We start from the raw sequence: 22,330 nt of genomic DNA on the forward strand, positions 1-22,330 counted from the left end.
TTTAAGAACTGTAAGCAGTCCAGCGCCATTAAATAACCACCAACCCTCCTTTGGTCTTCTGGTAACATAAATACATTATATCATTAAGATATAATACATTATTATCATAAAAAGCATTCATTCTGCAGATGGTTAATTATGGGCTTAGAGGGTGAAGGATAGGAACAGGTAGAATTTTTGCAGATCAAAACTTTGCTCTTATTTTTTATTATTGATATTTTTTATTAATTTATAAACCGGAGCATTTTCTTTTTTTAACTTGGGCATTTTTTTGTCCTTCTGGATGCTTGTTTTGTGTTAAATACATAGTAACGTATCCACATGTACATACTCCTGTCCAAACACAATAAAACAAAAATAAATCTTGGCTCTTTCAGGCAAATTGTTTCAGTGATCCCATGTGTGCAGCGCTCTTTAGAAGAAAAAAAAATTCCAATAGAGATTTGGTTCGTTTATTAATCGTCCGTGAGATCCTGCACGAAAAGTACCTCGGAGCGACTCAGCCCAGCCTCCTTCAACGTTGGTGGGATTGGCCTCTCCTCTGTGGGGAGGCAGGGCAGGACCCGACGGGGAAAGTTAGTCACTATCTGAAACTTCTCAGGGGTTTCTTTCAAGGAGAACAAGAAGTCATATATTACCTGAAAATAAGATAAAACTCAATTCAATAAATAAGCCACTCAAATCAATTATTCAACATGCACACTGAACCTTTTCTTTCATTTCTTACCGTTAAAGACTGCGTGAACAAGAACCGTCTCTCTACCCGGGAATCGTTGGGCAGTTTGAAGACAATTTTCACACTGTCGGGGTTATCTGGAGAGGGTTCGGGTGGGAGGCTCTCAGACCTTCTCTCCTTCTCTTCCTGCAAAGTCTGAGAAGATAACAACGATTAAGCACAGTGAAAAGGAGTTGCAAAAAAAACAAGAGATGGGATTTGGGTCTGAAGTGTCTTTCCATTTTAGCATTTTAGAGAGAAAGAACATACTGGTCACATGGAACAGGTCACATGGAACCTGGCTAGGCAACAGGCACTATTTAATTAGGTTTCTATAAAAACAGAATGTTAAAGCACATGTGTTTGCGGGCCCTCAGTATTCCGTTCCCCACCCCCACCCCCACCCTGCCCACTTACCTGTTGTCTCCTCTCCTCGGCTAGTACGATCTCTCTGGCCACCTCCTCCTGTCTCCTCTTCTGCTCCTCCTCCTCTTTCTTCTTCCTGTCCTTCTCCTGGTCGGCGCGCAGGGAGGCGAGATATGCCTCATCCTGCTGCAGCCTTAGTGCCTGAGTCTGGTTCCGCTCCTCTCTGACAGTGAGGCACAGCAGTATTACTTTATAAACCATCATCAGCAAAGACGAAAGATGTTTATAGCCAAGACATCTAGTCCCTCGTCATCATCTGTTATATATCGGATGGACTGTCCAGACTTTTGAAAAGTCAGTCCTTTATCCTGCCATAACACTAAAAGTTCACTTCCTAGTATAATCCCCCCCCCCCCCCCTTCTCTCTTCTCTCTCTCTCTCTCTCTCTCTCTCTCTCTCTCTCTCTCTCTCTCTCTCTCTCTCTCTCTCTCTCTCTCTCTCTCTCTCTCTCTCTCTCTCTCTCCATTCAAAAGTTTGAGTACACCTGCTTGAAACCAGGTTTTTCATGATTATCTATGCATTTTACTGTATATACTTGTCTATAAACACTTAATATTTCATTATATGATACTTGTACTTATATAAGCTGATAATCATAAGTGAATTGCACTCAAAAATTTAATTTTTAAATGAAAATGTAAATCTTGTCAATTTCAATGAAATGGTCACCCAAAGCAAGGGGATTTCAGTCTGAAGCCCAAGTCAGTTAAAAGTCTGAAATGTGTATCAAACACGGTGTTAGAACACTGGCCTAAGTATAAAGTGTCTTTGTTAAATGTTCTGAGTTAACTAGCATGTTACTTAACCTTTTGTCACCAATTATTGTTAACAGCTGAGGGTCCATGATTACTATAAATATTGGTAGCATAGGCACACGTTTGTCATTCCTGAATGTAGGAGCAGAAAATGGCAAAATATGCTCAGTTAAGCAAAGAAAATTACTTTATGTAATTACTTTAAGAAATGACAGTCATTCTTTAAGACAAATCGCAAGAACTTTGCAAGTGTTTGTAATTGCTGTGGCCAAGACCATCAAACGATTTGAAGAAACTGGCACTCATGAGGACCAAACAAGGTCAGGCAGGCCAAGGGTGATCTCAGAATCAGAACAGGTTCATTTGAGTCACAGGTCTGTGCAAATGTCGATTAACTGCCCCTGAAATACAAGCTCAGCTAAATGCTACTAGAAGTACAGATGTTTCAACATCAACTGTTCAGAGGAGATTGTGTGAAGCTGGTCTAACTGAAAGAATTGCTGCAAAGAAACAATTGTTAAGAGTGCAGAATAAGAGGAAGAGACTTGCCTGGGCCAAAAAACACAGAAATTGGACGTCTGAGGAGTGGAAGTCGGTCAAAATGTGAAATATTTCGGTCCAACCGCGAGTATTTGTAAGACGCAGAGAGGGTGAGCGCATGAGTTCTGCATGTGTGGTTCCTACTGTTAAGCATGGAGGAGGCAGTGTCATGGTCTGGGGTTGCTTTACATTTGAGAGTTGGTGATCTTTACCAAGTCCATGGCAAGCTCAACCAGCATGGCTATCATAGCATAATTTAGAGGCATGCCATTCCATCAGGATTACGGCTAGCTGGGCAGTCCTTCATTCTTCAGCAAGATAATGACCTGAAACACATCTCAAAGTTGTGCAAGAACTATCTGGCGAAGAAGGAAAATGAAGGACAACTCAATCTAATGACCTGGCCTGCCAAGTCTCCAGACCTCAATCCCTTAGAACATGTATGGGACTAATAGGACAGATGAGTCAAAGCAAAGCTACCCACAAGTGCCCTACATCTCTGGGAATTGCTGCAGAAGAGCTGGGAAGACATGTTGGGTGATTTCCTGCTGAAACTTGTTAACCGAATGCCTCGTGTTTGTGAGGCTGTTATTAAGACAAAGGGTGGCTATTTTGAGGAAAGATTAAGAGACAATTTTCAATTTTCTTGAACATTGCTTTGATACTCCTTATGTTTTGTATATTGTAACATGTTTTCAATTTCAAGTATTTACAGAAATGTATACGATGTAAAAAAACCTAGTTTCCAGCAAGTGTACTTAAACTTTTGACTGCTACTGTGTGTGTGTATATATATATATATATATATATATATATAGATATATATATATATATATAGATATATATATATATATATATATATATAGATATATATATATGTTCATACCTGACCTCAGAGGAGGGATATAATGGAAAATGATTGTCCCGAGGCAAGGCTATTGTTACCGACAGGGTGTTATAATGCCTGAAGCTGCTGGCTGTATCCTGGAGGTAGCAATAATCTTCCCAAAAGGCATTTAATTTTCCACTATTTGCTGAGTCTGCAGTACATATTTAATATACGAACAAGTCAAACTAATAAGAGGCAATGTTGTCTAATAAATATAACTTTATATACTGTAAAGCCATACATATTTTGTATTAAATATATTTACACCTTTTTTCAAATATTAAAAAAAAAAAAAAAAAAAAAAAAGACTAAACATTTTAGGCGTGAATATCTTAGTGCTGCACATGTAATTAAGTAATTTACTACCAACAGTGAAATACGTCGCAAACATTTTTGGAGCAAAACAGGTTTATGGTTGTGATTTGCCAAATATTTTGGTCGCAAATATTTATGGCTTTACAGTATTTTGTTTAAATATAGCTGATACAGAATAAGTAAATAACTAAATAACAGAAATAAATAACTGAACATGTTTTTGAAGTTCATACCGCAAGTTTTTTTTCCCTTCTTTTATGGTACATTTTGTAATTTATTTTCTGTTATGTCACAGAATCGCCGTTCAGCAGATTTTTTATTCAGCCATTTTTATCTTGTTGTTTAGGAGTGGAGGTGGGGGGGGCATTCCTTTGAAAAGGGGCAAGACTGACAGTGATGTGAACCGATCACATGACAGACAGACTATTGCCTGGTAAGGAAATGTGAGGGCAATAGTTAAATCTATTTTTGTTCCTATGATGAGGTTTTAACCAATCACAGGCCATAATTTCCAAGCACTGACTAATGCAACCGAAACTAAAACAAAATCTACAGCTGGGGGACATATTTAGAGAGGAAAGGAAACATTTAAACAAAGCTTTACAAAAGCAGTTTAAATAAAGACCTTTATTTTCCTGGTATATTTAGCCAGTGAGTAATTATTTATTTTATTTGTTTAAGCCATCCAACATTGCTGCATTTTCCTTTTTTTACAGAAGTGACTTTCCAGTTACCTTTCCATTCGCTCTGACACCAGATAAGTCTGGTTGGCCTCCATGATGAATGTGAGTTGATTAATGAGGTCTTCTGCTTGGATCACACCCTCTAACCTCCCCACAACAGTCATCTTTCTGTCCTTCAGCGTGATCATGGCCAGGAAAGGGTACGTATTCTCTCGCAATGCCTGGGAAACTGAAATACAATGAGTACATTTTGTAAAATGTTATAAAACAGAAGAAAAAAAAAAACATTAACTAAATAACACTCCAGTACACTTCATTTTCCCTCAGTCCAACAAAAACCTTTAAAAACACACTCTATATTGCAGGATTTAAAAGATGATCAGAAACAGAAACACATGCTAATACAAATAAGAGTTCAAGCACCAAAGTCATTGGTTTGTCCTAGTTTAAAAACACAAACAAGCTCACCTCTGTATCCTTCGGGTCTGCTAGTGGAACAAGCCCAGAACAGCATCCTGGTGTTAACAAAGTTCACAACTTCCTCTGTGCAAAGAGTGTTGCTTTGAGAGAAAGAGAAAAACTAAATGTGTGAGCACAGCATGTCGTAAAATCGAAATGTGGAGAAATCAAACTACATAGAGAAGTATTTGGTCTTACCGACAGAACTCATCAGTATCCTGATGATCATCTCCATGGAGATAAACCAACAGAAACCGAAGTTCGCGCTTGGCATCGTTTAATGCCTGTACAGAGAACACATGTATGCAAAGTATTCACGTACCAATTGTAAATTCTTTTTCTGTTAATGGCTAGCATTGTCTGTTTCTTAAAATCAGACTTGCCCTATACACTCACTGTGGAATGGAATCACAACAATCCTACTAACTGCCTATTTCTTTCCAGTGGATTTCTAATAAATAAATCAATACACCAAGAAATATTCCAGTAATAGTACTTTTATTAAGCCGAAGAACCATTATGATCAGCACACAGCATATTTTAAAATATTATAAAATGCAAATGCTGCTACAGTATCAAGTAATTACATTCATTGACATTTAAGAAAAAAAGAATGTCTATCTGTAATAGGGCCTACCTGGCTGTACGTTCCCTGGTAGAAAACTGGATGTGATCTGCCATACTTCTCTTCAAAACTATGAATAAATGATACCACGTCACCTACAGGATCTGTAACACGTCCACGGGGCTCTGGCCTTATGAACCTCAGAGCAAATCTAAAAACAAAGAAGAAAAAAAAAGTATCCTGATTGTATGTGTAAAATAAGACAAAAACACGCTGGAGTTCTTAAAGTGTTAGTAAGCTTGTTTTGATTTACTTTTTATTTACCCAAGTAATTAAAACCAGACTAAAAAGTACGATTCAAGTGATAAACATACATGCCATGCGGGATGTCATTCCCTTACCTGAATATGTCCATTAGTGTGTAATATGTAAATCGGAATGGAAGCATTATTAAGTAGTAACCCCATCCTAAGAGCCCCTGCAAAAAGACACAACAAACATTTTCATCTCCAATAGAAAAAGCTGTCCTCAAATAAAAACAACAAAAGCCAATTACCATAATACATTGCTTTATAGCTGGATTTCAAAAGCTTGCATTTAGATCAATCCAATGTTAGTTTGTGTTTAAAGTTGTCTGGATTTAAGTAACATACTCTGGGCTGCGGCCTTGACACTATGTAGCTATAGACTCTGTTGTCTGCGGTGTTGACTTGTAACGGACGAGAGGGAGGAGGGTTAAATACACTGGGGACCCCTTCCTGCTCATTCAGTCTGTCCTGTACAGCTGCCTGAAACACAAGAGATCACATCATTAACTGGACACCAGTTACGCTTTTAACAAGCAGGGCCATGATCCGGATGTATTTGTGGCTATAGGAATTGGGAAATGCATCACATTTTCAAACAGCATCCAATTCCAGAAATAAGACTGAGAAAAATGACTTGAATGGATAAACAAGCATGGCTTAATGTGAAAATTAGAGTAACTCATACAAGAGGCGTCAGAAATAAACATTTTCATTAAATATTTTGAGTTCACAGATAAACTACTTCCAAATCCATACCTCAATGTTCCAATTGTGTTGCTCTAAGGTGCGACGACATTGATCCATGGAGTCTATCCCAGTCAAGTCCTGCAAAAGTGAAGAAATGTAAACCACAAAATTCAATGACTTAAATAAAACTATAAGCTTGAAATGCCCATGTACAACATCCTTTGTTGCAAAAACATGTTAATGTCTGCAAAGCTGAAGACAACACAAATCATCAATGGAAGCAATTTTAGCTCTTTTGAAGGATTGAAACCACCAACCTGAAACATGAAGTCATTTAAATTGCAGCTGCTGTGCCACATAGGTCTTGCACTCATTTCATATTTTGTGCTGAAAGCAATGCTCTTGAGATTCATATTTATTTAAATTACCTGCAAACTATCAACAAATAAGTTTTGTCAATGACAGCCACATAAATGCAAAATGTATCTACATTAATTGCATAACAGTTTGGAGCGGTTACACTTAAAACACCTATATAATAATACATAACCCCTTTCAATGGTCTTACTGAGAGGATCCAATTCAACAACTGTATGCTAATCTAGGCTGAGCACACAACACTGCCTGCTGTGAACCTCTGTAAACTACAAAACCCAAATTACTGACAAAGACACGTTGTAAATGTTTTAAAATAGCACAAATACATTTATTGGGAGCAGTTAATCGTCCGTTTAAATGACAATCTGGTTAATCGAAATCAACTCAGTATGACATACTCTCAATGGCAGGACTGTCAAGCTAAGAAATGACATCCTATCCGGATGCTTCACAGTCTGCCTTTCCTCCATTTTCCGAACAGTAATTGACAGCGTGTGTTTAAGTAGCAGTAGTGCATGCACAAGACTGTAGTATTACAGCATGTAACGTGAAAACTAGCCAAGGGTGATGCAAGCAAGAGATCTTCATTAAATTCTCAGTTACTTATTCAGGATGTGCCCAATGATACAACAGCACCTTCTTCACTCGTGTCATACTTGCATTTATAGATGCAAAAGTCCCCAACTACTAACTTAAAAAAAATGTATATCACTTCGTATCATTTCGATAAAAATGCTAAACAACTAGGTAGGCGCGCGATCATACAATAACATGACACTGCTGTGGTAACTAGTAATAGTACGTAATTAGCATAGTCGATACGTTTCAACTCCAATTTGTTTTGTACTCCTTTAAAGTCACAGTTTTTGGCAAACTCGTTAAAAGTATTAAAATCTCTCTACTCTAGTTACACTAATTATGATAACTCCCTGTGTGACACGGAGATTTAATCGTTAAATTCAGACAAACAACGGATCTCTAGAACTGGTACGCCTAATTCTCAATAAGTCTCAGCTCACTTTGATACTGAAACGTGACCACTGATAGAAATGCGTGTTTACAGTATGATATACAGTATGACTTGTAAAATCTATTGCATGGATAAAACTGCAAGTTTTTCACCCAGCTCCTATCCAATCCTCGGGTCTCTCCCAATCAATCAGGTGTACAAATTTCAATTTGGCTGATTATATATTGGACAGGGATGACCTGAATCTCTTCCTAGTGATAAACTGTACATTTTGTTTCTAGATTACCTGAAACTGGAGGAGTTTCTCAGTCTGCTCCTGTGATAATTCCTGCTCATTAGGGGCCGCCATCTTGCCTCACCAAACCCCGCACTGAACACACCGGAACTGACGCAGCACTCTGACAATGGTGGGGTGCTGGGGGGGAGACAAGAGGATTTGATTCACTTTTCTTCGAGGGAATAATTTAAACAAGTCGAGTCAAAAACAAATACCGCCTCGACCATACTGACTTCTTATATCTGCGGTGAACAAAATGAGTAGAGTAGATTAATTAAATAAATAAATAAACAAACTTAGCGCGTTTTGTCTTGCTTAAATGGATAAGGTTTTACTTCTCCACGGCTGCTGTCTCAAGTTAAATAAAAATACAAAAGCAAAGAACGACAAGAAAACATTCGGTTCGGTCACGCGTGCGTAACGTCTCTACTCTCGTCTAGTCCCGCCCCTGTGTGGCGGACTCGTCATCCTCTTGTCCGTATTGCGTGACGTGCAGTTTCTGCCCGTAGAGCAGTACTTATAATTTAAATTATGAGCGTTTAATAAATTGTTATATATTTCTGGTGTGGACTTTGAGAGTTATGATACCAGATGGGAATGTTAATATGGGAAACCATTACATGTCCAGGCAACTTTAAAATGCATTATATCTGTAATATATAAACGTTGCCTTTAAAATAAATAAATACATTGGAATCTGAATACAATTCTATACATTATAGGTTCGTTTTTAGTTCTTATGATTGCATTCCACATTACTCCTCCTTGTTGGTCCTGTCAGTTGAGATTCCGCTTCCTGTATTACTGACGAGGGAAGTGTTCCAGCCTAGCCAGTCCGTAGCAGGGGAGTGCTTAGCTTAGGTGTCACTGTGTTTCAGCAAAACAAACAGGGCAAAATATCGGCTTGTCTGTACAGTAGTTAGAATATGGCTGATGACTTCGGTTTCTTTTCATCCTCCGACAACGGAGCGCAGGCGGAGGAGGACCCCGCAGCCGCGTTTCTAGCCCAGCAGGAAAGCGAGATCGCCGGGATTGAAAACGACGAAGGGTTCGGAGCGCTAGAAGGGGCTGGGTCTGGGCAGCAGCAGCCACAGTCTGAGCCAAATTATGGTGAGTAATCGTTAAAGGACAGCATTGCTACTACGGGGCAGCAGGATATGCATTACTGTAGGCCCCTGTGTTAACAATACAACGCTTCAATTTCTAAAATTAAAACACCGTTGATGGCATTGGCTAACCCAACACCGAAGGCCGCGCCGTACTTAAATAATTAGCAGCACATCAATCTCATTCGAAAAAACTATCATTCTGAACAAACAAGTGCAGATTACCTGTGTTCTCGTATTAAGTGGATTTTAAACATGTCGATTTCAAAACACATTTATTTTTTAATGATACACATTTTAAAAACACGTTAGTAGTCCCGTGGTTCTTGTTATTGGGCTGTGTTTGGATTGATAAAAACAAAACAAACAAACAAAAAAAAAAACAGTCACTCTGTCAAAGCCGAACACCAGAATGACGCAGTCTCTACAGAGCAGCGTCAGGTTTAATTTAATAGTTGGTTTCCATGAGTCAAAATAGATACTTGTGTGAAAGCAGAGGGTGTGGGTCATGGTGGTCTAATTTATTGTGGGCGCTTTTTTAATTAGTGTGTCACCACCGGGGGTGCAAATGTGCAGATGAGGTTCTCGGTAGCGACACTTATTTTATCTGATTTCCGTCCACTACAATTGTTTATTTTACACAGTCCACTAGCGTTCTGTTACAGTATCGTCACAGAAACGAAACCATAATTAACATAGTCTCGAAATTAAAACAGGGATATATGTTCTAATGCCTATCAATGTATCATGGCCAGGTCCTGCTACAGGGGAGTACCTAGGGTCTGGGGAGTTTGGTGTGGTTTCAGTGAATACTATGGAGATTAAAATAGTCAAGTACATCATTTTTTAATAGTAGTGTCTGTTGCATCTAAAAATGTCAGCCTCTATTGTGTATTGTTTGACAAAGACCTTTTTGTATCAGTAGTTTATTTTTTTTATTTTTATAATAAAAACTCCCTGTCTACAGCAGTTACTGCATAGTGTAACATTTATTAATACTTCTCATTTGAGGTTTAACTTAAGTGATAGTTTACAGTAAAACCCGCAGAAATAAATAATTTGATGTATAGATAATGAGCTGTTGAGCAGGTTTGGACCTTGCCAGCAAAGCTAATAAACACATTGGCTCCTATGGTAAAGCACTACATCTTTGTGTTTCCCTCTTGCAGATGATTTTGGAGGAGGGTTGGCCACAGTAAATGGAGATGTCTATCAGGTTAGTATTGTGAGGGTGTCTGGTTACTGCTGTGAGGTGGTGTTGTCTTCTTGTTACGGACGAGACAGTGACTACAGAGCAGTATTTTTGAGTTCAGTTGAACTCTCAAAGGGCTTCTTTTTTCCCATTCACATTTCAGTTGTTGCAAAAATGTGGATTGGCTATTTCATACAGGTCCAAACCTGATCTGAAAAATAAGAGGCCTGTTCCATCTGCTGATGTACTGGTTCAAAATTTATTGACAAAACACTCAGCCAGCTCTTATCGGGAGACCAGCGTTTGCATCTCAACCTGACCCTGAAGAATATATGCTTAGAAAGAGAGAGAAACACAACTTGTAAGCAAGCTTTGTAGTTTCACAATTCTCTTCCCCCTGGCGAGAGATTCTGCATCTCCAGGGAGTTGTTTTTCTTCTGCTCAGTTTTGCTGTTACTCCTCTTCTCAGTTGTGCTGTTACAAGAATAGGAAGTGCCTCACTCCCAAGGTCACAAATGGTCTAGTTTTTTCAGACAATGTGTCCTGCCAAAGCATGCATTACACCAGTTAAGAAGATCTCTTTATTAATCCTGCCAGATTTCTCTTAACTAAACAAAATACAGCAGCACTTGGACAGTTTTGTCTTGTAGTGTAGATTCGATTCTTGCTCCTGGAGAGGATTCAGATTCTTTGCTCGACTGGTGAGACCTAATTTACTGTCGTCACATTAGCTGTACCATCTTCTAGTTGTGCTTGCTACTGTCCAGAATGTTTGTTTGTTACAAGGATGTTGTAACTGTATTGTCGTTGATTGGGTGTGAATATTGACTGTTTCCTCTCTAGGAGTCCAATGGCCCCACTGATGGCTACGCTGCTATATCACGTGTCGACCAGATCAGACAGGAGCCCGAGAGCCTGCGCCTGTGGCGGGAGGAGCAGAAAGCCAGGCTGGAGGAACTAGGTAAGCAGTGAGAAACCCAACGGCACACGTTGCTGTCTCTAAGGTCTAATGTGACTTAATTCACTGGACTGTAGCCAGCATCACAACACAAACCAACGTTTGCAAAATATGTACCTAAAAAGATCTGGTGTTTGGGGACTGATTGTGGGTGCCCCGTTGAGATTGTCTTGTTCTGCAGATGCTGCGTCCAGGGCGGCAGAAATGGAGTGGAAAGAGAAGGCGAAGAAGGAGCTGGATGAATGGCACGTACGTCAGAACGAGCAAATGGAGAAGAACAAAGCCAACAACAGGTATAGCAGGATCGTTGTAGCCTTAGGGCTCCCAGTGTTTCTCAAGAGTAGGGGTGGCACTTCCAGTCTTGATCTTTGTTCCAACCCTGTTCTAAATTGTTTAATTAAACCTCCACCAGACCCTGAAGTAGTTAATGACCTCATTTTACCTGTTTAAACCTGGTGTGGAATGGCCCTCCAGGACTGATTGGACACCCCTGCTCTAGAGAATAGTATGGTGTTTGAGAAGCCTGGAACCACAGACCAAGAAGCAAAGGATAAGACTGGAAGAGCCACACTGTTTATGCAAATCCTGACAGTGGCTGCACAACATCAGTTAATAATATGACTGTTTTTGTGTTGGGTTTTGCAGCTCCATACCTCTGCAACTACCCCAACAGCTGGTTGCTTACATGCCTAACCATCAAGCCCACAGTGTAATGTATCACAGCGAGAGCTTCTGGGGCCTCCAGTTTTGGCAAGGCTTTAGCTCTGAAGTATGTACTGGCCAAAAAAAGCAGACGCAGGGAGACAAGTAGTGTTTTGTTTCCTTCGTAATGGATGTTCTTGTTTCCTACACATCAGAATTTTGCAGTATGAGCGGGTCTGTGCAAAAGCACAATAGAAGGAACCACATAAACAATTATTCAAGCAAATTAAGTGCTGATGGATGGGGGGAGGGGTGTAATGCAAGTTAACCTACACCTTGATGGTGGAGATTGATACGACGTTGCAATATAATCCACAAACTCTTTAACAAGTAGGTCTGCATGAACGCTGTACATGTTTAAAGGAAGGATTGGGATCAGTGCTAACTTAATTATTATTTTTGTATTATGCAATTCTATATAAAGAACCTATTTTTTGTTTTTTTTAGACCTTTCTGTGCAAGGCATTTTAGGCTGTACTGTTCTCTTCCACATTGTCCTGTACACAACCCAGAGGATTCCAGTCTTTGTGATCATGCCAGTTTGCAATCTTTGGCTGCTCAGCAAGAGGTGTAGATGGCAGCTGTTGATGCAGCTCTGCCTCCCCAAATCCAGTGCAGACAGAAGAGCATATCCAGTGCGGTCACAGAGTGTTCAAGCCTAGATTACGCCTGGCAGTTTGTTTTAGAATACACATTGTAGCTTTGTTACTGTGCTCCGCTAGATTGTGATGGCACCCAGAGTATTAGGCTGTGGCATCACTAATAAATCAATCAGGAATCCTCTAGGATATGGCAGTGCCACTTCCAATGCATCACTGGCTTGCATGACCTGTTTTTATTGCCCTTGCAGTACATAATCAACATTCTGTGAAAACGGTCAATACGAGAATCAATGATCTTCACAAATAAGACTGATCTGATATGACATTGTAAGCATTGTACTAAATGCTTTACATTTTGACTAACATTTTCATCAAATATTGTGCTGTCAGATAATGGGACACTTCGTTAATGAACTCGAAGCAAGCTTGAACTGTACCAAGGTGTTCTGCACTGGTAAATGCAGGAGCGCCATGCAACACGTTAGAGCTGAGATCCACAAGCCCTGTACTAACCAAGGCCTTTTTTTAATGTTTTTCAGCAGACTCTCTCCAACTCATGCACGGTATCTGTTTGTAACTATAAATCTATATTTACTACTGGATGCATTAACAGTGTTTCTTCCTTTTTGTTTTCTCTGACTTTAACCTGTGAACTGCCTGCTGTGTGAAACTCTGACTTATTTGTGTCTTGTCTCCTTGCTTCTCTCCTGCTTCTCTCCTCTCTCTCTCTCTCTCTCTCTCTCTGTGGACTAACATGCATGCACACTAGGATCGCTGATAAGGCTTTCTACGAGCAGCCCAACGCTGATGTGATAGGCTACGTGTACGTTGCAAAACCTTTTCTGTCTTTCTGCTTTAAAGCTCTGATCAGTTACATAGGCTGATAATTCTTGCAGTATTCACCCTTCTCTGCAAAAGGAAGAAATGTGTGATTGATTCTAAATTGAAGGGGTAGATAGAGGAACGTTAAGCAGTTAGGGTAGAATAAAACTTGTTTTATTTCCTGCACCTCTGTACATTCTCTCTTGATTTGACACATGGCTACATGATTTCTCAGACCGTCCTGGTTATGTATCACTTGGAAATGATTCAGAATGAAAAAACACTCAAGTTGCTGAGTTCTTTTGAATCAACATCGATCCATCTTGTGATGTCTTGTTCCTTCCCTTACAGCTGAATTGCATCCCCCTTTTTTTGTGTGTGTGTCTCAGCCTTGCATGAACCCAGTCTTTGTTACTGCATGTCTGCTTTTGATTTGCAGTGCTGTCTGCAATACAATAATTCATCCTCTGTACTTGTGACTCGAGTTAATCTGGTGTGTTAGTTAACTTCACAGCCTCTCACGTACTACTATCCCCGAATTACACCCCCTTCCATACTCCTTACAATGAAACACATCTTTTCTACTTGCCTTTGTTTATATATAAAGAAAAGGCACTTGTTTTAATACCATTTTCCATCTGTGCCTGTCTAACACAGCTCCCATGTTTCCATGTAACTTCATGTGGCTGCTCAGAGTTTGGTATTTGTTTGTATGCTGTTCATGTGTTCCTGTTCCTGGAATCTGCATTGCACCTGTCTTCATTGAGACCTGCTGTATGAAAAGGGACTGGTTACCAAGTTCTACCTTGTAGCATAGTGGTGCTATTTTATTTATTTAAGTGTTTTAGTGTAGCCTCTGGAGCAATAGAGAAATCACGAGTGCTACCTGCGTTTTTTGTCATTTTTTTAATTTAACAATTTGAGAAATCAGTATTAATAGCTGGTCCCTTCAAATACAGTGGGTCATATTTCTAACTTGCATTTTGTATTTATTTATCGCTTGAGAATCAGTAAAACGGGCATGGGAGATAGCAGGGCATGCATCAGAGGGCTTATATACAGAAATGTATTGTGATTTCAGGGGGCTCTGCTGAATGGGAAGGTGTGGTGGTTTAGTACAGTTATGTAAAAGCACTAGGCAGGCTGACCAAAGACATTCTGTATATTCTTACAGTTGAAGACAGTCAGTTGTACTGGGACGATGCAAATAAACTTCTTATCCCTGATGAAACAGTCGTGATCAGTTAGCGATATTTAAGCCTGATATTCCTAAATATGAAACTTAACATTTCTGGATATAAAAAGTCTTTACTTCGTGTTCAGGTACTGTCTGCAAAAATCATGTGTCTTAAATGTTGTCCTTCTGTTCTACTTACTTTTTGATGAAGGTGTGTGTGTGTTTGTCAGTTAGTCACTCTTATGTGTTCTGGTTACTCAGATCTGCCATAATAGAAAGCTATTTTGTGTTAGTATTCCTGTAGGTGCCTATTTCCCTTTTGTTCCACCATCCTCCCATATAGCTAAAGATAGTCAAATATTTTGTTTATTAAAATGATGTCTGAAAACCTCAAAGCATCAGAATGCTGTTTTTTATAATCTGTTGTCTTTGCTGTCCAGTGTATTGTTGAAGCTCCTTGCGTTCTCTTCTAAGCGGTGTGTTTTCTTGCCTCCCGTTCCCGCAGGGCATCTGAAGAAGCCTTCCTGAAGGAGTGCGACGAGGACACTCCTGGTTCTGAGTGGGAGAGGGTGGCACGGCTCTGCGATTTCAACCCCAAAACCAACAAGCAGTCCAAGGACGTGTCGCGCATGCGCTCCGTACTCATCGCCCTCAAACAGGCACCCCTGGTCCGCTAGGCTGGTGTAGGGGAGGGCTGGAGCCCCCACTCCCACAATCGCACTCTCCATGTTGTTCAATAGTAGTAGCTAAACTGCCTTGTCTTTGTTGCCTGGACAGAGGATAGTTGAGATTATATGTTACAAGTGTTTCTTCCAAATCACTGTTCATAGTCTGTGATTATAGATGCAGTATCCCTTTAAAATGTCATACCAGCAGTGCTTGCTGTAATGTCACGCTGCAGTCTGCTCTTTCGTGGATATGAAGACAGTTCAGTACACTGAAGGCATTGATCAGCCACTAGTGTCTTCCTTGGCTTTGGCTGTGTGTTTTTATTATACCTTCTGCTGTAATATTTTTAAATCCATAAGAGGGTGCTATTGCATGAGGAATTCAGTTTCAAAGATCAAAGTCACATTTGGGCATCGTTCAAACAACGTACTGAATCCATCTGATTCTCAATATTGGGAAATACATTCTTGGCACTTGCTTAAAAATAAATAAAAAATCAAGTAACAGTTACTGGGATACTGCATTTTATAATTGTTGATTCTTGTTTTTTTTTTTCTTTTTCTTAATGCGCTGTTCTCATCTGTACATTCACCAGTGCCATAAGCTGCTGTAGATCTTTTAAAGTCTTTGTTTTTGGTGGGATAGGTCAATGCTTTAGAACAGTTTACAATGTGGCCCAGTGAGGTGTGTCTGCTTCTGTTTAAACTAGCGAGAAATGTATTGAAAATCTTGAATGTAGCATTTCTAAAATAGTGCTTGGAAATATATATATATATATATATATATATATATATATATATATATATATATATATATATATATATATATATAAATAAATGTGTGTGTACAATTAGTATAGCTTGCCTTGAAATTTGTAAATAAATTAAAATCAGAGTTTCTGAAGCCATTTCCTTCACTGTATAATAATAAGGCTAAAGTTGAACAAAGCCCAGTATCTCTTTTCTTGATTGACTTTAACAGGTCTGTGATCACGTTTTATAAAAGAAACTGGTGAAAAATACAGCCATGTACTACAGAATCTATTGTGTCAATGTCTGGATCCCCTTTACCTTGTGTTGGCCGAGTCCGGGTGAAATCTCATAAAAGTAACTGAAGGGTAACATGAAAATCTGTTGCTTGCCCTATGTTGTAGCGCATTCTTGATATCAACACAGCCTGTTGTAATGCCCTGGGCTCAAAAGGTGGTCCTTGTTTATAGCTCTTACTTTACTAATGCAATCACATAGGCACTGCTGTAATTAGTTACACACTGCAACCTTGTTCGGGCTGCTGTAATTCATTAGCAAGACCTGTTTGTCTCTTGTGGAATTGACACTCTGTTCTGCAGGGTCTGTTTGTCTGCATGCATGAAGAGCATGGATCACCGCTGCACACTCTGGCTAGGCTCTCGCAGCTGGGGCATGGCTAGTCTCCTCGGTGGTACTACACCTTGGTCCGTACCCACATGCTATTGCAGTTTCTGGAACTGGGCTCCTGCTCAAAAGCAGCTTCTTTTTCTGTTCTTATCATTGACCAGTGTTGCAAAGTCAAGCAGATCTCTGGGCAGAAGCAGCCACACCATTTACTTCATATGCCTGTGTAAATGTAAAAGCAGATTGTGAGAGTTACACATTTGTTTTATATATATATATATATATATATATATATATATATATATATATATATATATATATATATATATATATATATTCCAGTAATTGTGTAGTCCTGGAAATTGAATAAAGAAAATGTAAAACTGGGTTGTTGCCTAAATCTTTACTACTGTAATGATATTTGTGAACATATTGTGACCTAAAATAGGGTCTAATATTCCAATTCCAGTCTCCTTGTCTGGTAAATCATGTTTATTTTTTAAAGAGGATGTTTTACAGGACTATCAGTCTTGTTAACAGTATTGTAGAAACAGCTCTAGATCAGAAGATCAGTGCTATTTTTTCTTCGCAATAACCGTTCGTCCTCAGCCACCAGACCTTTTTGCCTCCCAGGCTGATGTGTGCGACTGTCTTAACAAGGTTCCCTCACAATTTATTAACCTGTATTTGCAGTTTTACACCAATTTCAAAACTGGTGAGGATATTTACTTATGAGTGAGTGTACTTACTGTGACTTGTTCATGTGCACATTCAAATTCAGCTTTGCAAGGAGAACAGAAAATGAAGACCCCAGTTAAAGAGAAAAGCTCCTTCCTCGTAGCTTTAACACTTTTGTAGCTTGTGTTCAGTTTGTCGATTGTTGTAAATGGGTTAGTTAAAAAGAATATAGTGTATTCCTCCCCAGTTCAAAGAACCATTTCAGAACTGAGCAATAGTGGCTATTTCAAGAAGAATTAAGAGGAGACACTTTTGAACTACTCAGTCCTGTCCCTGAGAGTTACTTTTGAGAGAGAACTCCTGTTCTGGAATTTACAGCCGTTTCTATGTATCTTGGCTTGTGTTATTCTGTTAATGCACAACAGTGTATTTGTGCTTGGTTATATTTGGTGTAGATTAAAATCGAGTATCATTTTTATGACGTGTTCTTGCCTTCGCAATAAAAATAAAACTGGCTTAAAACTTTTATTTTTGCAAACAGACATGTTTGATTAGAGAATGAGACTTGGAGTTAGTTCAGGCTGACAGATCATTCCACCAGTTACCAATTCAGCTGCCAAACTGACAACCTTATAAAAATGCCAGTGGTTTAGAAATAAAGCACACGGGCGCCAGTTAGTGTTGTGCATGCATCCTGTTAATGTTTCTTTTCACACTCCATGAAACTTTTCATCATAACAGCATACAGCCTTGGCTTTACCTTGGACCCGTTATCTTCCCACCCAGTCTAGGACTGCCTCAAACTGAAACATCAAATAATTCAATCAGCCCAGACTAGATCTCTTATTTGGGATTTTTCATATTGGTGCAGGATAATGGCATACCAAGTAAGAACCAAACCTAAGGCCACGTTTTATGTTTTAATAGACATCTTTGTACACATGTGTTACAGTAAGGTGCTTTAACAATCATTGCTGCCTAAAATAAAAAGATCACAGCAAACTTAATGATGACCTGGGTGCAAGTATTCTGTAAAACTTACACCCAAGTGACCATCAATACAATTTATGAACGACTTCAATTTTAAGGGGAATGTGGTTGCGGTGGCTGCTAGGCATGCCGATTTATACACAAGTTCTGTTACCTCAGAACAAATCCTTTTTTGGCATAATATTTATTTACCAGCAACACAGTGTGAAGCCATTAATGCAATTTGTTGAGATGCTTTAAAAACACTGATTTTTACCTTGCAAATGCATAACAATACACCAGATCTATTCTACCTGTGAAATAACACCTGCTAAATTAAACAGGCTGCTAAATGGACAAGAGACTAAAGCTGAAATATTATGACAACTGTACCTGTTGCATTAAATAGCTTGTCGTATATATACACAGTAACACCAGGGTCAGTATCTGAGGGAAATGAGGAATCTAACATTTAGGTTCCCTTGATACCTGACACTTGCATTTGTGTTCTTGTCATACTGAAAGACTACTGAACACACCTTGGTTTTGTCATTCTGCACAGGCAATCCACAAGGAGATATGGTTTACTTTTAAAAGGTGGTTTCAACCTCCGAGACAGTCCAAAACAACAATTTTTGCTGTGTTAAAATCATTAAAAAAAACTAGCTTTGGGGATTAAATTAAACACTCTAACAAAAAACAGTGTCAACCAAAAAATGTAATTAAACCACAGCGCTGTTCCCCTCCAGGGCACCCTTCTTCACTACTCCACTGTGACTCGGTCCTCCCCTTCACTGTTTGGGTTTCAAGGCAGTCGATGCCACACCAAACAGGAGAGCGAACACTGTGAATCCCTGAGCGAAAATACGGGCTCGCATCATCATCTGGGACTGCTGGGTCTTGCCGCGCCTGAAGGCGATGAGTCCGTAAGTGAGGGCACACGCCGTGCCAAAGCAACCTGGCCAGAGACAAGCACGGCAAAGGTGCATTCAGTGAGAAAGGACTGCAAAACAGGAGCTGCAGTAAATAAAGAGGGCATTGCATAGCTTGTAAAAACCAACCCCTTTCCTCAACTGTAAATGGAGACACAGCCTCAATTGGGTAAATTCTGGGCAAAAACAAACAGCAACACAAAAACAGTCATATATAAAAGAGAAAAGCGTGTTCTAAATTTGCTTAGATAGTCATTTGCTACATCTAAATTGCAATTGGATCATCTGTAAAATAGCGTTCCTTTGATAGGGCAGTGATGCAATGACAGGGAAAAAAGCTCTGGTCCTGCTTATGAGGAACATCAACACTTTCCGTGTCTTTGGTACAGCACAGACAATGATTAACAATACAGTAACATCGGGCAGTCAAAGACTAACCAGGGTCTGTGTGAAACCAGCCTCCAAACATACCCGGCTAGTTAAACTGCTGATTTCGGGTATGTCACATTAGAATTTGATGGGTCAGGTACGTTCACACCCCATCTGCGCATTCACAAGCCTTTGTCACATTGGGGAAAAGTTATCTACAGTATCTTCAAGGATATGCATTAAGATGTGTGGGTGAGAAGCTCTATATCACGATAAACCTTTGCAGAATAATGCTAGGATTCAGTGTTTTAAAAACTATTTATCCCTAACAAGAGCTAGGGCAAATACATCAAAGTGACACACTGTTCTTAACGAAAAGCACGCCATAAATGTCTTAACGACATGCCATAAATGGGATATAATTTAACTGCGTTAACACTAACAGACCACTGAAACATCAGGAATCACAAACTGTGGTGCAGTCGTGCGATGTTGTATATTATTCATCATACGAACTGCACCTGACGCAAGGCTCACCTATCGGCACGAAAGGGTTTTCTTTCGTCTTTCTGATAAACTTGTCGTTAAATCCTTCGTCCTTGGACCTCGGCAGAGGCGTGAACCCATCGATCACGGGGGGTCTGCTCAAGTCAAACGCCGCTGTTTGGTTCGGGTCGCTTGACGGGTCGTGTCCAACAGAAGTAGAAGCCGCATCCATGTTTGATAACAAGAGAAGCGCTTTAGGAAAATGAGTGACGCAGTGCCACGTAATGAAGGTTAACTAGGCAGAGATATAATGGTTTGACGTTTCGTGATAGGAACAAACCGACTGAGTGGATTGGTCAGATTATCCGAGAGGGCGTGGTATGTACGTTAGATCTGTAACATCAAGACTAGTACAAGTAGCGGTGTTACGAAGAATTCTGTTCCCCGTGGAAAACAGTTTCATTTCGTCTGGAAAACAAGTCACGTAATCCGGCGAATATAGACAAACCCTCACTCTTAACTTTGTAAAAAAAGTGGTCACTTCGGGATTCGGCCAAAAGAAACCTTGGCGAAAGTGCGGAAGACGAATCGACAGACACCTGATTTCCATGGTGCACTGAATTCTACGTAACACCTGTATTTGTAAATGCCATGCATAGTTGAGCAGTATCGAAAATTCCTGTAATTAAAATACATATTTTCATTACATTTGTATTTTGTAATTTGTAATGCAAATGCCAATTTAGAAGTATTTGATATTTTCGCAGAAATCGCAGAAGTTAGCGAAAGTTTGAGAGAGACGGGTTAGATATAGTATAGACAGATAGCTGCAGAGACAAATTTAGATAGACATACATAGTATTTATTTTTCATGTATTTATTAATATTTTTTTGTCATTGATTAATTGTTTATTTATTAATTTGACTGAGGCAAAATAAACGAGATAGAACACAGATATTGATGTACTTCACGTGATACTTTTCAAAGTAAGAATATATTGTGTAATTTAAGTGGTTAAAAAAAAAAAGTATAACTATTAACAAATAGTTAATTATTGTGTTAAGTGACGACAATTACAAGTAGTTAAATTTACTTTTGATAAATGTGTCTTTGTGCTGTAAAAGATGTACACCAGCGTCGAGTTTTTTGTTTTATTTTCCAGTACAGGAGGGGATATGGTTATTGCTCAAACTGTAGTTTCCAAGTGGTATCGTGGTTGGCCCTCAGGCAATCTTTAGCCTCCTCTCAGATGCGCTTGAAGTTAAGTTTTGTGAGCGTCCTTTTCAACTAACAAACAACCAATCAGAGAATACACACACCAACAGACTAGGCAGTACAGTGGTCACGCCCGCGTGTATTTACATGTACAATCAGGCCTATTAATAAAGTAATGTATTTAAAACTATGTATTTGAACAATTTATTTAGATCCTCTTATAAATCAGGGACAGGCAGTGACAGGGCTGGCTGAGTGGTGACGTCAGGCCAGAGAGACACACAGACAGTTGCGGTGTCGTTTATTAAGAAAAGAACATATTTTAACAAAAAAAAAAAAAAAAAAAAAAAAAAACCACTTGCTCACAGAGCAAAATACAGGCTTTAAAAAAAACAAATTACGATCACAAAACACAGGTCAGGCTGGGTAGACTGCTTTCTTTGATACTGTTTATTTTAATCTATTTCTTTCTCCTCTCGAACTCCCTTGCAGAGAGATGCAGGCTTTTACGCAGGTGACCATCCACACTGTAAAACCATAAAAACATACGGCTACGCCGTCCTGTATATTTTTTTATATATAATACAAAAACGAAACAAAACAGATACGAAATAATATACACAGAACACAGGGGCTGAGGGTACCCCGTTCTAAAATAAATACACAATAGTCCAGCGATCTCCGCTCCCCTTACAAGCTACAATACATTTGTTTTAAATACCATACAATAAAAACAAAACAGTACTTTTACAGCAGAGCTTTGCTCTGCCCCCTTTTATGTACAGGGTTCCTCGCCCTGTCACACAGGCATTTTAACTAAATTGGATTTTGTAATTCGTATTCCCGAATAAATGTCGCCGGGTCCCAAATCTCCGCAGCAGTATAAATTTCTATTTTTAACTGACCGAAAATCGTGCTTTTATTTCGGAATGCGCTCAATAGGACTATTGCTTTAGTGATAAATCTAGCAGGAAACAAGTTAGTGGAGCAAGACAAGGCATCTGCCTATTTATCTGATGTACTTAACGTTCTAAGATGCTCACCTTGAGTGTTTACCTCATTCTCCCCGTGTTTACCCTACCTATGGACCTAGGTACTTATCATACTAAGAC

At 39.3% G+C, this 22,330-nt stretch overlaps 3 protein-coding genes across 6 annotated transcripts; 1 reads left to right on the forward strand and 2 right to left on the reverse strand.

Annotated features, from left to right (window-relative positions):
- Window positions 1–8,580, reverse strand: LOC121325020 (FAS-associated factor 2). The gene is made up of 11 exons (XM_041267310.1): window positions 7,977–8,580; window positions 6,412–6,480; window positions 6,001–6,135; window positions 5,749–5,825; window positions 5,420–5,558; window positions 4,981–5,066; window positions 4,792–4,883; window positions 4,375–4,552; window positions 1,133–1,304; window positions 728–871; window positions 1–638 (listed from the first exon to the last, which is right to left on the reverse strand). The coding sequence occupies exons 1-11, from the start codon at window positions 8,037–8,039 to the stop codon at window positions 456–458; spliced, it is 1,338 nt and encodes a 445-aa protein (XP_041123244.1). The 5' UTR covers window positions 8,040–8,580; the 3' UTR covers window positions 1–455.
- Window positions 8,581–8,790: 210 nt separating this feature from the next.
- Window positions 8,791–15,958, forward strand: LOC121325021 (clathrin light chain B-like). Of its 4 annotated transcripts, none has more exons than XM_041267312.1 (6): window positions 8,791–9,077; window positions 10,243–10,289; window positions 11,109–11,226; window positions 11,405–11,516; window positions 13,067–13,090; window positions 15,032–15,958. In XM_041267312.1, the coding sequence occupies exons 1-6, from the start codon at window positions 8,894–8,896 to the stop codon at window positions 15,201–15,203; spliced, it is 657 nt and encodes a 218-aa protein (XP_041123246.1). In that variant the 5' UTR covers window positions 8,791–8,893; the 3' UTR covers window positions 15,204–15,958. The 4 variants fall into 4 exon arrangements, with proteins under 4 accessions (XP_041123246.1, XP_041123245.1, XP_041123247.1 ...); XM_041267311.1 differs by lacking the exon at window positions 13,067–13,090 and adding an exon at window positions 13,297–13,350; XM_041267313.1 differs by having other exon boundaries at window positions 8,792–9,077; window positions 13,070–13,090.
- Window positions 15,959–16,862: 904 nt separating this feature from the next.
- On the reverse strand, window positions 16,863–20,344 carry LOC121325023 (HIG1 domain family member 2A-like). Its single transcript, XM_041267315.1, has 2 exons — window positions 20,054–20,344; window positions 16,863–19,173 (listed from the first exon to the last, which is right to left on the reverse strand). The coding sequence occupies exons 1-2, from the start codon at window positions 20,232–20,234 to the stop codon at window positions 19,007–19,009; spliced, it is 348 nt and encodes a 115-aa protein (XP_041123249.1). The 5' UTR covers window positions 20,235–20,344; the 3' UTR covers window positions 16,863–19,006.
- Window positions 20,345–22,330: the final 1,986 nt, after the last annotated feature.

The sequence above is a fragment of the Polyodon spathula genome, chromosome 12 (genome assembly GCF_017654505.1).
Source record: "Polyodon spathula isolate WHYD16114869_AA chromosome 12, ASM1765450v1, whole genome shotgun sequence".
Lineage (NCBI taxonomy): Eukaryota > Metazoa > Chordata > Actinopteri > Acipenseriformes > Polyodontidae > Polyodon > Polyodon spathula.

What these genes read in the sequence shown, in the direction of transcription:
- LOC121325021 (XM_041267311.1), top strand. Translation starts at nt 8,894, where the DNA reads ATGGCTGATGACTTCGGTTTCTTTTCATCCTCCGACAACGGAGCGCAG. An exon ending in TAAATGGAGATGTCTATCAG is followed by an intron (nt 10,290 to 11,108) that starts GTTAGTATTGTG and finishes TTTCCTCTCTAG; the next exon opens with GAGTCCAATGGCCCCACTGA. An exon ending in AAGAACAAAGCCAACAACAG is followed by an intron (nt 11,517 to 13,296) that starts GTATAGCAGGAT and finishes CATGCACACTAG; the next exon opens with GATCGCTGATAAGGCTTTCT.
- LOC121325020 (XM_041267310.1), bottom strand. Translation starts at nt 8,039, where the DNA reads ATGGCGGCCCCTAATGAGCAGGAATTATCACAGGAGCAGACTGAGAAA. An exon ending in ACCAGGGAACGTACAGCCAG is followed by an intron (nt 5,067 to 5,419) that starts GTAGGCCCTATT and finishes TTCTCTGTACAG; the next exon opens with GCATTAAACGATGCCAAGCG. An exon ending in GATACTGATGAGTTCTGTCG is followed by an intron (nt 4,884 to 4,980) that starts GTAAGACCAAAT and finishes TTTCTCTCAAAG; the next exon opens with CAACACTCTTTGCACAGAGG.
- LOC121325023 (XM_041267315.1), bottom strand. Translation starts at nt 20,234, where the DNA reads ATGGATGCGGCTTCTACTTCTGTTGGACACGACCCGTCAAGCGACCCG. An exon ending in AAACCCTTTCGTGCCGATAG is followed by an intron (nt 19,174 to 20,053) that starts GTGAGCCTTGCG and finishes GTCTCTGGCCAG; the next exon opens with GTTGCTTTGGCACGGCGTGT.